Raw genomic sequence first — 14,216 nt, forward strand, 5'->3', positions numbered from 1 at the left:
GATATCTGACAGCCAGTAATCCTGCCACCTCCCAGGGACACACATTAATATTTGGGTACCATCCTCCCTGACTTTGTTCCTATGTGTATTTCCAAAATATTTTACCCTCCCAAAATGATACTGTGAAACAGTTACCTGCAGTCGGCTTCCTCCTCCCTCTGCCTCAGGCACCTGGCAGCCACTGGTCTGGGTTCCGTCTCTAGATTTACGTGTCCTGGATGTTTCATGTGGAAGAAATACAACCTGTGACCTGTGACTGGATCGACCACATGTTTGTGGGCATTTAGGTTTGCCCCATTGCTTGGTTGTTGTAAAGAGCACTGCCACAAATGTGTGTGTGCGTGTACTTATTTGAATTCTGGTTTTCACTTTTTTTGAGTACGTACCGAGGAGTGGAGTCGCTGGGTCATTCAGTGTTTAACTTTTTGAGGAACTGTGAGACTTTTCCACAGTGGCTGTGCCGTTGCACCTTATCACCAGCAGGGGGCAAGGACTCCACTTTTTCCACATCTTTGCCAGCACTTGTTACTTTCCTTAAAAAAAAAAAATTTTTTTTTTATTATACTCCTCCTAAAAGATGTGAAGTGGTATCTCATTGTAGTTTTGATTTATATTTCCCTGGTGACTCGTGGTTAGTGTCTCCATGTGCCTATTGGCCATTTGTGTTTCTTCTTCAGAGAAATACCTGTATAAATCCTATGCCTGTTTTTTAATTGGGTTCTTTGTCTTTTCATTGTTCTGTTGTGAGAGTTCTTTATGTATTCTACATTCTAGGCACCTATTTTCTCCTGTTGGTTGTCTCTTCCCTTTCTTGATAAAGAAACTAAAGTTTTCATTTTGTCGAAGTGCAATTTTTCTATTTTTCCTTTGTACCTCATACTTTTGGTGTCATACCTAAGAATCCATTGCCAGATCCAACCTCATGAAGGTTTCTTTCTCTATCTTCTTCTAAGAGTTTTATACTTGCTGACCTCTCACACGTGGGTCTTTCATCCTTCTCAGGTTACTGTTTATAAGTGAGTTCACCTTCATTCTTCTGCATGTGGAGACCCAGCCGTCCCAGCCCCTTGGTTGAGGAGACCGTTCTCCCAACTGTTTGCTATGTTATCTTCACTCTTGGCCCAAGAGACCAGGTTTTCTGTGGGGATTGCGTGGCCTTCGCACTCACTCTCATCAAAACTCAGTTGCCCGAGGATGGACGGGTTAATTCTAATTCCGTGTATCTGTACAGATTCCTTGTCTCCCTACCGTCTGACAGTTTCTCAGTCTTCCCTGGTCCTTGCTATCTTGACATTTTTGAAGACTACTGTTTAGGAATTTTGTGGAGTGTCCCTCAATTTGGGTTTCTTTGATGTTTTCTCATCCCCTATGCTTTTAACTTCAGAAGAAACAGGCGAAAGTAATTATTTTTTTTTCTGACATAACACGGCTTTTCATAGAAAACTCGTCCTCCTGTTTCTGGCTGTCTTGGCTGGGCGTTCCAGTAACTCAGGAGAAACAGGCCCCCAAGGCCTGCATGGGAAGGTCTTGCTCAGGAGCTTTGTCATGGTTGCTGTTTTGGAGGCTCCGTCCTTACAGGGTGACAGAATTCTTACAGCTGCAGCCTCCAGTTGAAAGACCCCTTGTGCAGAGAATGGAAATTGGAATAGACTTTGGGGATCTGGGGATAATAATGTTTCCTGTTTTTTCTTTTCAAAGTGATATGTCATTTAGTTATTTTCTTTTAATCACAAGCACGACATATATTGAATCCAGAACAATCAGAAGACAGGTAGACTGGAAACTAATCACTGTGAACACCCAAGCCCCAAAATGGGTTCTTTTCCAGACACACATATGTATTTATAGTAACTTGTCTTTCTTTCTTTTTTTTTTTTTTACAAAAATTAACATTACACATAAAAAACGATTTTTCTACAAAGATAAATCTCTCCAGTGTTGTTTTTAATAGTGATAAGTTTTCCAGACTCTCTTGATTGCTTGTTTCTAACTTTTCCCTGTTAAAAAGAGCTAGCCATGAGAAACAACATGGAATTAGTTACATCCTCGTTTTTTTTCTTAGAATAAATGTGTCATTCTTTTTTGTTGTAGATATTTTTACTGATTCTCCGGGCCCTGCATCTCTCCACCAGACTGGTATTGTCTCTGCAGCCGATTCCCCTGAAGTTACCTGCAGCAAAGGTGGGGTTCTCCCAGAGGGTAGCTGTATCTATGGGGAGGGAGAAATTCTCAGACTTCGCAAGATAATTGCTCATTGGACTAGTTTGAAGGGTTGGTTTTCATGGGGCCTGGGCCTCTTGAAGCCTGCCTTGCACATGCCCTGTGTGGGGAGGACAGGACAGCAGCGGGCCTCCAGCAGCCTGAGCCTGGTGGAGCTGGATGTGTAGAAGGGCCTGAGAGAGCCCTTGGCTCCTTGTCGGTGTGGAGTGATGGCAGGTGAAGGTCTCCTCATTCTGCCGTGATTTAAAGAGGAGGCTCAGCGCTATACTTACTGCGCTCTTGGCCCTGTCTGAAACTTAGTGGTCCAGATTCTTTTTTTTTTTTTTTTTAGTTTATTTATTTTGAGAGAGAGACAGGGAGAATGAGCAGGAGAGGAGCAGAGAAGTGGAGGTGGGGGGGGGATGGAGGATCCAAAGTGGGCTGTGTGCTGACAGCTCAGATGCGGGCCTTGAACTCAAAAACCATGAGATCATGACCTGAGCCAAAGTCAGCTGCTCAGTCGACTGAGCCCCCCAGGTGCCCCTGAAATTCTGTATTCTTAATGCAGCAACTTTATTAAGTCTGTCAGTATTTGTTTGCAGGCACAGTATGTGCCAAAAATAGATACATTGTATGCAAGATGGGTGTTACTGCCAAGGACACTGAGATTTAGAGGGTCACACATACTTAATGATATGTTCATGGGTACATACGGAGACGTTCATAGGTATTTACATATAATAGGTCTATATGTAAAAAAACCATTTGAAAACATGTAAATCGATGTCTACATAACATTTGAAAACATGTAAATCAATGTCTACATAATTTGCCGGCACCGTGTAAGATATAAGAAGCAGAGCTGGAATTGGAGCCCAGGTTCCCCAGGCCACGCTCTAGAGTGGAAAGAGCTGCACTGTGGCCCATCTGAGTTGCCATGGAGGTTAGTGAACGCAGACTTATGGTCCTAAAGGATAGTCACTCTGTCACTGTCCGAGCTGGGGACATCCTGTGTATGCTTATCCTATAAGCCAGTGACTTAGGCCTGGAAGATTATAGGATCTCCTATAATTAGAAAAAAAGAAAAAATGAAATTTCCTCTTCTGTTTAAGGGAAAGAAAGCTGCCAAGGAGAGGTCTACAGAGGGTCCTGGAGGCTCCTTGGAAACTTCAAGCCCAGTTCTAGAAAACCAAGCCAAACCTGAGAGCAGCAAGGGGACCAGACAAGAGAGTACGTCTTCTGCGGGCACTGGCGCCAGAGGGAAGGGGAGGAAGGTGGCTGCGGCTGGGAAGAAACGGAGCGGGCCCTCTTCTGGGGAGGAAGAAGAGCACAAGGCAAGGGGGCAGGAGGGAGGCCCCCGGGCACGTCGGCAGGGCCCGGAGCGACAGGCGGCCTCCAGGGTGTCCTATAAAGAGGAGAGTGGGAGTGAGAAGGATGGCAGTGGCTCTGACTTCGAGCTCTCCAGTGGGGAAGCCTGTCATTCATCCGGTGAGGATTCTGAGCCTGGCCGTCCCAAGCACCGGAGGGCCCCGGGCCCCCAGAGGACAAAGGCAGGGTCCAAGAGTGACTCCAGGCCCCAACGTGGAAGGCACCCTAAGTGCTCTGGCCTTCCGGCAGCGTCCACGAGCTCTTCGAGCAGGAAGATCAACCGAGGCAAGGAACTCTCCAGTGATGGTGAAGGGGCACAAAGAGGGAAAGCAGCTGGAATCGACCAGTGGCTGGAAGTGTTCTGCGAGCAGGAGGAGAAGTGGGTGTGTGTGGACTGTGTGCACGGTGTGGTGGGCCAGGCTGTGGCCTGTTATAAGTATGCCAGCAAGCCTGTGACCTACGTGGTTGGCATTGACGGTGACGGCTGGATCCGGGATGTCACCCAGAGGTACGACCCAGCCTGGATGACCACAACCCGCAAGTGCCGAATCGACGCCAAGTGGTGGGCTGAAACCTTGAGACCCTACCGGAGCCCGCTGGTGGAGAGGGAGAAGAAGGAGGACTCCGAGGTAAGGCTGCTGGAGAGGGAGCAGGAGGACTCAGACAAGGCTGGTGGAGAGGGAGGAGGAGGACTCAGACAAGGCTGGTGGGGAGGGAGGACGAGGCCTCGGGTAAGGCTGGTGGAGTGGGAAGAGGAGGAATCAGGTAAGGCTGGTGGAGAGGGGAGGAGGAGGACTCAGACAAGGCTGGTGGAGAGGGAGGAGGCAGATTCAGACATAAGGCTGGAGGAGATGGAGGAGGAGGCGGACTCCAGGAAGACTGGTGGATAGGAGGAGGACCCAGAGGTAAGACTGGTGGAAAGGACAGAAGAGGAGGACTCAGAGCTAGGGCTGGTAGAAAGGGAGGAGAAGGACTCAGAGTAAAGATATTGGGGAGAGAGGAGGAGGAGGACTCAGATGTAAAGCTGGTGGAGAGGGAGGAGGAGGAGGACTGAGGTAATGTTGGCGGAGACGGAGGAGGATGTCTGAGAGTAAGGCTGGTGGGCAGTGAGGAAGAGGAAGACTCAGAGGTATTGTAGTGGAGAGGGAAGAGGAGGAGGACTCAGAAGAAGGTCTGATGGAGAGGGAGTATGAGGAGGACTGTGGTAATGTTGGTGGAGAGAGATGAGGACTCAGAGGTTAGGTTGATAGAGAGGAAGGAGGAGGACTCAAGGAATACTGGTGGAGATAGAGGAGGAGGAAGACTCAGGCAAGCCTGGTGGAGACGGAGGAGGAGGACTCAAGGTAAGGATCATGGAGAGGGAGGAGGAGGTCTCAGATTTATGGCTGGGGAGAGGGAGGAAGAAGACTCAGAGGTAAGGCTGCTGAAGAGGCAGGAGGCGGAGGACTCAGGTAAGGCTGGTGGAGAGGAAGGAAGAGGAGGACTCAGAGATAAGGCTGGTGGAGAGGGTGAAGAGGGAGGATTCAGAGGGAAGGCTGGTGGAGGGGGAGGACTCAGGCAGTGCTCTTGGAGAGGGAGGAGGAAGAGGACACAGAGGTAAGGCTGGTGGAGGAGGAGGAGGAGGTTAAGGTAGTTGAGAGGGAGGAAGAGGAGGACTCAGGCAAGGCTGGTGGTTAGTGAGGAGGGAGAGGACTCAGAGGCAAGGCTGTTGGAGAATGAGAAGGTTTTACTCAGAGGTAAAGCTGGAGTGGAGGAGGACTCAGGTAATGGTGGAGAGGGAGGTGGTGGACTCAGGTAAGGCTGGTGGAGAGGGAGGAGGAGGACTCAGGTAAGGCTGATGAAGAGGGAGGAGGAGGAGTCAGGCAAGCCTGGTGGAGACAGAGGAGGAGGACTCAAGGTAAGGATCATGGAGAGGGAGGAGGAGGTCTCAGATTTAGGGCTGGGGGAGAGGGAGGAAGAGGACTCAGAGGTAAGGCTGCAGAAGAGGGAGGAGGCAGAGGACTCAGGCAAGGCTGATGGAGAGGGAGGAGGAGGAGGAGGACACAGTGGCATGGCTGGTGGAGTGGGAGGAAGAGGAGGAATCACAGGCAAGGCTGGTGGGAGGGAGGAGGAGGACTCAGATAAAAGCTCATGGAGAGGGAGGAGGAGTCGGACTGAGGTAATGTTGGCAGAGAGGGAGGAGGGGGACTTAGTGGTAAGGCAGGTGGAGAAGGGAGGAGGAGGACTGAGGTAATTTTGGCGGAGAACAAGGAGGAGGCCTCTGAGGTAAGTCTGGTGAAGAGGGGAGAGTAGGGGGACCCAGAGGCAAGGCTGGTGGAGAGGGAGATGAAGGAGGACTCAGAGGCAAGGTTGTAGAAGGAGGAGTAAGACTCAAGGTAAGGCAGGTGGAGAGGGAGGAGGAAGCCTCAGGCAAGGCTGGTGGAGAGGGAGGAGGACGACTCGTGTAAAGCTGTTGAAGGGAGAGGAAGAGGACACGGAGGTAAGGCTGGTGGATAGACAGGAGGAAGAGGACTCAAGCAAGTCTGGTGGAGAATGAGGAGGACTCACAGGCAAAGCAGATGGAGAGGGAGGAGGGGGACCCAGAAGTAAGGATGCTCCAGAGGGGGGAGGAGCAATCCAAGGTGAGGGTCAGAAGTAAGGCTGGTGGACAGGGAGGAGGAAGACTCAGAGGCAAGGTTGGTGGAGAAGGAGGAGGAGGACACAAGGTAAGGCAGGTAGAGAGGGAGGAGGAAGACCCAGAAGTAACACTGTTCCAGAGGGGGGAGGAGCAGTTCGAGGTAAGGGTGGTGGAGAGGGAGGAGGGAGACTCAGAAGTAAGGTTGGTGGAGAGAAGGGAGGAGGACTCAGAGGTAAGGCTAGTGGAGAGGGAGGAGGAAGGTTGGTAGAGAGGAAGAATGAGGAGGTATCAGAGGTGAGACTGGTAGAGAAGGAAGAGTAGGTCTCAGTGGTAAGGCTGGTGGAGTGGGAGGAGGAAGATTCAGAGGTAAGGCTGGAGGAGGCGCAGGAGGAGGACTCAAGACTGGTAGGGAGGAGGAGGAGGACTCAGAGGTAAGGCTGGTGGAGAGGGTGGAAGAGGACTCAGTTAAGGCTGGTGGAGCGGGAGGAGGCGGAGAACTGAAGTAATGTTGGCTCAGGTAGGAGGAGGACTCAAGGCTGGTAGAGAGTGAGGAGGAGAACTCAGGGAAAGCTGGTGGAGAGGGAGGAGGACTCAGGAAAGTCTAATGGAGAGAGAGGATGAGGAGGTCTGAGGTAATGTTGGTGGAGAGGGAGGAGGATGTATCAGAAGAAGGCTGGTGGGCAGTGAGGAGAAGGAGTCCTCAGAGGAAAGGCTGGTAGAGAGGTAGGAGGAGGAGGACTTGGGTAAATGTGGTGGAGAGGGAAGAGGAGGAGGTTTCAGGAAAGTCTGATGGAGAGGGAGGATGAGGAGGATTGAGATAATTTTGGTTGAGAGAGAGGAGGAAGACTCAATAAGTAAGGTTGATGGAGAGGAAGGAGGAAGAGGACACAAGTAATACTGGTGGAGACGGAGGAAGAGGAGGACTCAGAGGCAAGGCTGGTGGAGATGGGGGGGGGATTCAGACGTTAGGCTGTTGGAGAGGGGGGAGGAGAAGGACTTAGAGGTAAGGCTGTTGAAGAGAGAGGTGGAAGAGGACTCATAGGCAAGGCTGGTGGAGAGGAAGGAGGTGGAGGAATCATAGTCAAGGCTGGTGGAGAGGGATGAGGAGGACTCAGGTAAGGCTGATAGAGAGGTGGACTAGGACTCAGGTAAGGCTGATGATGAGGGAGGAGGAGGAGGTAAGGCTGGTAGAGAGGAAGGAGGAAAGGGCTCGGTTAAGGCTGGCGGTTAGGGAGGAGGAGAAAAAGGGAGAGCTGGTGGAAATGGAAGAGGAGGAGGACTCAGGTAAGGCTGGTGGAGAGGGATGAGGAGGACTCATAGGCAAGGTTGCTGGAGGAGGAGGACACAAAGTAAGGTGGGTGGACAGGGATGAGGAGGACTCAGAGGTAAGGCTAGTGGAGAGGGATGAGGAGGACTCAGGTAAGGATGGTGGAGAGGTAGGAAGAGAGGACTCAGTTAAGACTGGTGGAGAGGAGGACCCTGAGGCAAGGCTGTTGGAGAGGGAGGAGGACTAGCCTCAGGTAAGACTGGTGGAGAGGGAAGAGGAGGACACAGGTAAGGCACGGAGAGGGACGAGGACTAGCCTCAGGTAAGACTGGTGGAGAGCATGAGGAGGAGGCCTCAGGCAAGGCTGGTAGAGAGGGAGGAAGAGGAGGAAAAAGAGGCAAGGCTCATGGAAAGGGAGGAAAAAGACTCAGCAGTAATGCTGTTGAAGAAGGGGGAAGAAGTGGACAGGGAGGAGGGAGAGGACTCAGAAGCAAGGTTGGTGGAGAATGAGGAGGAGGAGGACTCACAGGCAAAGCTGGTGGAGAAGGAGGTGGAGGACCCAGAAGTAAGGATGCTCCAGAGGGAGGAGCAGTAATCAGAGGTAAGGGTGGGGGAGACGGAGGAGGGAGAGTCAGAAGTAAGACTGGTGGTGAGTGAGGAGGAGGACTCAGAGTAAAGATATTGGAGAGGGAGGAGGAAGACTCAGATATAAGGCTGGTAGAGTGGAAGAGGAGGATGACTCAGGAAAGGCTGGTGGAGAGGGAGGAGGAGGAGAACTCAGAGCTAAGGCTGGTGAAGTGGGAGTAGGAGGAGGACTCAGCGGTAAGGCTGATAGAGTGAGGAGGAGGAGGACTCAGAGGTAAGGCTGGTGGTGAGTTGGAGGAGGACTTAGAGGTAAGGCTGGTGGAGAGGAAGGAGGAGGGCCCTGAGGTAAGGCTGGTGGAGAGGGAGGAGGAGGGCCCTGAGGTAAGGCTGGTGGAGAGGGAGGAGGAGGACTCAGTGGTAAGGCTGGTGGCGAGGGAGGAAGGAGGAGGGCCCTGAGGTAAGGCTGGTGGTAAGGGAGGAGGAGGGCCCGGAGGTAAGGGTGGTGGCGAGGGAGGAGGAGGACTCAGAGTAACGCTGCTAGAGAAGGAGGAGGTAGGACCTCACCTGCCATGAGTTTGAGGCCCATCTTCATGCACATTAAGTCCGACCAGCCCCACGTCGGGTATCTGTTTGTGGTCTCCTGTAATTATGACAACAGTATTAAAGAGGTGGAATGATTATTGCCTAAATTTTATCAGTTAAAATACGATGTGATTAATTGCCTTAGTATTTGAACTAGTGTCTCTCTGGCTTTGAAGCCATATACCGGGTGCTTTCTTTCTTCTGTAGTTGTAAACTTGGATATAATAATTTATGCAAGTCCTATAAATTGCACTGAGTGAAAGAAGAAAAAGTCACTAATGCGATGGTCTTCTGTTCCCCCCCTCCCCCCCCACCAAGCGTACACACAGAGGCCCCTCCTCGGGTCTAGAACAGTCCTCTCCTGGGAAGGCACTCTAGGAAACTGACTGCTAAGAGAGAGTACAGTGTGTTCTAGGACCACTCCTTGACCCCAGCCCCTTGTGCGTGGCAGTTGTGTTGGGTGGAGCTCGGCATTTGTCCAGATTTGCTGACAAGTTCCCCCCACATATCAGGATGGGTGAGGCCGTGTTTATGGGGCATTCCTTGTAGCATTGCAGTTCTCTCTGCCCTGAGTTAGCTCCGGTGGTATTGGGGCTCATTTTACTTAGAAGTGATGGGATGGGTGAGGGTTGCACATGTGGTGTCCTGAAAAGTATTTGTGACGCTGATGGTGCTCCCACTTTGCTAATTTGCAAGTGCCATTGGGAAAGGGGCCAGGGACCCCCGCCCCCCGGCCCCTGGGGAATGGGATGTGAACTGCAGCAGTGCAGTTTCTCAGTGCCCCCTGAGAAATCGCATCCTTGAAGGAGCGCTAGGAGAACAAGTACTAGTTACTGCAGACTACGCCCAGGTACATTTGAGTTTCCCAGGAGAGCAGGGTCAGGTACACGCTCACTGCATAGCAGTGGTGTCACTTCCGGGTAGGGCCGCCTTCCTGAAGAAAGCCATGTGTCTTCCCCAAGGACCAGAGTAGGCACTGTTCTGCAGGGCTGGCCCAGGGGTCTGCGTGCTAAGAATGAGAAGGTTAGGTGACCCTTCAAGGTGTTGTGAGCCACAGAATTACATGCTTCTGTAGCTTTCCTTTTATCTAAAACCTACTTATATCCCTGACCTACAAATGGGATGTTCCTGATACTGGTGCTTGTTAAACCTCTGCTCCACTGCTCTGAACAAGGTGGTCTAAGCATCGCCCACCTCAGACCTCACCTCTTCCAGACATGCTCAGTGTTGTCTCTCTGGCCTTTGCAGTTTCAGGCAAAGCACCTGGGCCAGCCTTTGCCAACTGTCATTGGCACATACAAGAACCACCCTCTGTACGCCCTGAAGAGGCATCTCCTGAAATACGAGGCCATCTACCCCGAGACAGCCGCCATTCTTGGGTATTGTCGTGGAGAGGCTGTCTACTCCAGGTGCGTGAGGCGGCCCGGTGGCTTTGTCTTCCTGATGGCCTGGGACTAGTGACCTTCTGGGGAAGGGGCTGCTAACGTTGGCCCTTTGTCAAATGGATTGAGCTTTCTGGTGTGTGCGTGCTGTCCCATGTGGGACATGTGTAGAGGGGATTATAGCTTAAAGATGAGAACAACAGGATTGAAAGATAAAAAAAGGTTATGGGGAAAATTAAAAGTACAAAGTTTATATAAGAGTAAAAAGCACACCTATAAACTATAAGGAATAAAGAGAATAAAAGATTTGATCATGACAAAGTGAGTGGATATTTTAATGGGGACAGAGCTTCTCTCTGGGAAGATGAAAACGTTCTGGAGATGGATGGTGAGGATGGCTACTCAACACTGTGTACTTAATTGTACGCTGAATTGCACACTTAATCATGGTGAGCATGATGCATTTTATGTATATTTTCTACACACACACACACACACACACACACACGCCAAATAAGGGAGGAAAGGAATAAGAGAAAATGAACATTAAATATACACAAAATTAAAACAGATCATTTTAGCATTCCGAAAAAAGAAAAATAGAAACAGAACTTTTAAGAAATAGCAATTGAGAGAAATAATAACTAAAAGTAATTTTTTTTTAAACATTGGAATGCAAGACCAAAGGTAGTATAGAGGATGTTCTTCACATATGGGAGAAGAAAGAGAAAACAGGGAAATCACACGAGTGGGTGGGGTGAGTCCTCTGAGCGGGGACTCCGTCCGCATGGCAACCCCACAGGGAGGCAGCCACCACCCTGTTCAGGGTCTGGGCTGGAGTTTTCTGTTCCAGCGTGCTCAGGGTCTTGGCTTCTGTCCCAGCCTGTTCCTGCTCAGGGCCTCAGCTTCTGTCCCAGCCTGTTCCTGCTCAGGGCCTCGGCTTCTGTCCCAGCCTATTCCTGCCCAGGCCTCGGCTTCTGTCCCAGCCTGTTCCTGCTCAGGGCCTCAGCTACGACGTCAGAGGTCCTCGGGGCAGGCCACCCTGACCGTGGTGGTAAGGCACAGGCTTCTTCACATGGTTGGGGGACAGGAGGTCTGGTAGGAAGAAGGTGCCAGTGCGGGGACCACCATGTCCGCCAGAGGAGAAAGCATTAGAGGTAGACAATTTTTCAGGTGGTAAAATATACCAGAGTGCCATTTAACCGTTTGTGAGTGTACAGTCCGGTGGTGTCAGTCATTGACGTGATCATACAGCCATCCCCACCCAGCATCTCCAGATCTTTTTCATCTTCCCAACCTGAATCTCTGTCCCCATTGAACACTAACTCCCCATCCCCGTTCCCACAGCCCCTGGCACCCACTCGCCTACTCTCCACCTCCGTGCATCTGACATCTTTCAGGACCTCACACAAGTGGGACCATGCAGGGTTTGTCCTTTTATGGCTGGCATTCAGTGGTGGACACTTGTCACTTTTGTGCTTGGCTACTGTGACTCCTGCCTCTATGGGCAGGGGTGTACAGCTGTCTCTGAGTGACTGCTTCCAGTTCTTTGGGGCATCTGCCCAGCAGTGGTGTTGCTGGTCGTACGGGAATTAGGTGTTTCACGTTGTGAAGACCCGCCATTACGGTTTTCCACCAAGGGTGCGTCGTCTCACAGTCCCGCCAGCAGAGTGCAAGACCCCAGTATTTCCACACCCTTGCTGACACTTACGTTCTGGTGTGTTTCATAATAGCTGCCCTCGTGGGTATGAAGTAGTTAGAGGCTGAGATTTATTCTAACAGGGCTGTTCTCTTTGGGAACGTCCAGATAGTGCCCACCTGCCTCGCTGCCTGTCCTGCGTGAAGACCACGACTGTGACTTTATCCCTGCAGGCAGTCGGAGACATGCGGCCTTTAGTGGGAGTGTGGGTGCAGCTCCCAGTTGGGACAGGGGCGCTGCGGACTGAGGAGCGTTGCTCCGGGGCCTCGAGTGCGCCTGATCGTCCAGCAACCTGGCAAAGCGGAGCACATAGAGCTCATTACCCCCTGACTGATTGAGGAGGGTGCTGAGGATCAGGAAGGGGAAGGGGGTTGTCCGGGGTCACTCCGTTAGGCAGTGGCGCAGGGGAAAGCGGTGCACCCCTCGTGCACTGTGCTGTGCTGAAGGTCTGCCTGAGATGGGGCGGTCGTGGAAGGACCTGATTGCTGCACTGGAAGAGCACTTACTTAGTGCCCGTGCTCACTGGAGCTGCTCCCTGGGCAGAGGTCAGGGCTGCCAGCTGAGGAAGAGACAGGCATGCCCCGTCAAAGGAGGCTCATCAAGGAAGGCAACTGGAACTTGTTGGAAAGTAGCCTTGTAAGGGTATAGCTCCTAGCTCTGGAAGGAGAGCAAAACCAGAGGATCTATCTCTAATCAGGCTGCTGGGAATTAATGACTTTCTCACAGGCATGAATCTTAATTCCGTGGTCGTTCATTAGCTTCTTGTAGTTAATCTTCCTTGGGGTTCACTGCCGTCTTTGGACACTCATCCCCCCGCCCCTTGTGTTCAGCAGCAGACTAGGCCTTCTGCAGCCATGCACTCAGCTACCTTGCCCTCCGCAAGCTGCCTCTCTCAGTGGGAGAAGGGGCGAAGCTTTGGCATGAAGCCTAAGAGACAGAGTACTCCAGCAGGTCAGGGTTCGTAAGTGGATGCCTCCCCCAGAAGATAGGAAGTCCAGGTTAGCTGTTTGTGTAACGCAGGTGCCCCGGTTCCCTCAGGAGCAGGGCCTTAGGAGAGAATTGAGGGCTGAGCACATCCTTCTGGGAGGAGGTGTGAGCCGTGCCTCTGTGCACACCACGCTCCTTTCGGGCTGGTGTGACCTGGGTTTGTTCTGTGTCTCCCCCTGTGGGCTCCTACAGGGATTGCGTGCATACCCTGCATTCCCGGGACACGTGGCTGAAACAGGCGAGAGTGGTGCGGCTGGGAGAAGTGCCCTACAAGGTAACCGCTAGGGGGCGCGCTGAGGGCCGAGGCATGGGCACTAAGGGCTGCTGAGTGCGGGCCCTTCTGGCTGGAGAAAGATCGGAGGAAGGGAAGCACATTCAAATATGGCTTCCTTTAATGAGGAATTTGTAAGGTACAAATTATTGAGAGCATGCAGGAAGTTTCATATTTTGTAAGGGTCGGAAAACAGGCTGCACATGACTCTTTACGGAAAGCCTTTGCCGAACCCCTGTCCTGGAGGCAGCCAGTGTGCAGGTGCCAGTCCTTGGCCCTGCTCCCTTCGCCCATACCACTCCTCCTCGTAGAAGTTATGTGGCCTTCTAGCCAATCCCTCCGAGGGAAAATTTTGGCCGCTAGACATCATCGGGGAGCACGGGTGTGTTGGGAAGGTTTACTGGCGCCACGGGTGTAAAGCACTCAGCACAACGGCCAGTATGCAGTCAGTGCTTCAGAAGTGGTAGTCTGTGCCGCAACCTGGCTGATCCCTCTGGTGTAGATGGTGAAGGGCTATTCCAACCGGGCCCGGAAAGCCCGCCTCGCCGAGCCCCAGCTGCAGGACCAAAATGACCTGGGCCTGTTTGGCAGGTGGCAGACGGAGGAGTACCAGCCGCCCGTGGCCGTGGACGGCAAGGTAAGGGCGGTGCACAATGGGGCCCAGACCAGGCCGCTTCATTCTGCAGCCGGCTAGACCTGGTGTGCCACCCCCCTGCAGGTCCCCCGGAATGAATTTGGGAACGTGTACCTCTTCCTGCCCAGCATGATGCCGGTCGGCTGTGTCCAGCTGAACCTGCCCAACCTGCACCGCATAGCCCGCAAGCTGGACATCGACTGTGCGCAGGCCATTACTGGCTTCGACTTCCATAAGGGCTACTCCCATCCCATGTGTGTGGGGGCTTTCCAGGGAGGCCAGGAGGAGGGGCGGGAAGTCCACATGAGGGTGGAGGCCATTTTCCAGGTTTTACTCTGTATCTGCAAAATCAGCCTTAGCACTTGACCTTTTACTTTCACACTTCTACTCTGGCTTCCATCCAGAGGGAGCAAAATTAATGATGTTGGATGAAAACGGTTTGCTGGGGGTGGTGACAGGTGACCAGACAAGGGCAGCATGCTTCCTGCTTGGTGGCCTCTGTCCTCCCAGGGGGCCTGGGTGGGGGGCCCTCTTCCTCTGCATGGGCAGCGTCAGTTGGCAGCTGTGGCTGGGACTGGGTGGCTGATGCAGGGAATCCTTCAGGGCACTGAGTGCCTAGGAGCTGC

The 14,216-nt window shown here is 52.2% G+C and overlaps 1 protein-coding gene across 2 annotated transcripts in view; it reads left to right on the plus strand.

Annotated features, from left to right (window-relative positions):
• XPC (XPC complex subunit, DNA damage recognition and repair factor) overlaps window positions 1–14,216 on the plus strand; it is a 31,059-nt gene that overhangs the window by 13,645 nt on the left and 3,198 nt on the right. The window contains exons 8-14 of one of the 2 annotated variants that reach the window (XM_077763731.1): window positions 2,092–2,181; window positions 3,312–3,429; window positions 3,817–4,196; window positions 9,866–10,026; window positions 12,878–12,959; window positions 13,459–13,593; window positions 13,675–13,844. In XM_077763731.1, the coding sequence (XP_077619857.1) occupies window positions 2,092–2,181; window positions 3,312–3,429; window positions 3,817–4,196; window positions 9,866–10,026; window positions 12,878–12,959; window positions 13,459–13,593; window positions 13,675–13,844 (1,136 nt within the window). Of the gene's footprint in view, window positions 1–2,091; window positions 2,182–3,311; window positions 4,197–9,865; window positions 10,027–12,877; window positions 12,960–13,458; window positions 13,594–13,674; window positions 13,845–14,216 lie in introns of both variants that reach the window. The other variant, XM_077763730.1, reaches the window with a different exon arrangement.

The sequence above is a fragment of the Crocuta crocuta genome, unplaced genomic scaffold, assembly GCF_008692635.1.
Source record: "Crocuta crocuta isolate KB4526 unplaced genomic scaffold, BGI_CrCroc_1.0 scaffold184, whole genome shotgun sequence".
Taxonomy (NCBI): domain Eukaryota; kingdom Metazoa; phylum Chordata; class Mammalia; order Carnivora; family Hyaenidae; genus Crocuta; species Crocuta crocuta.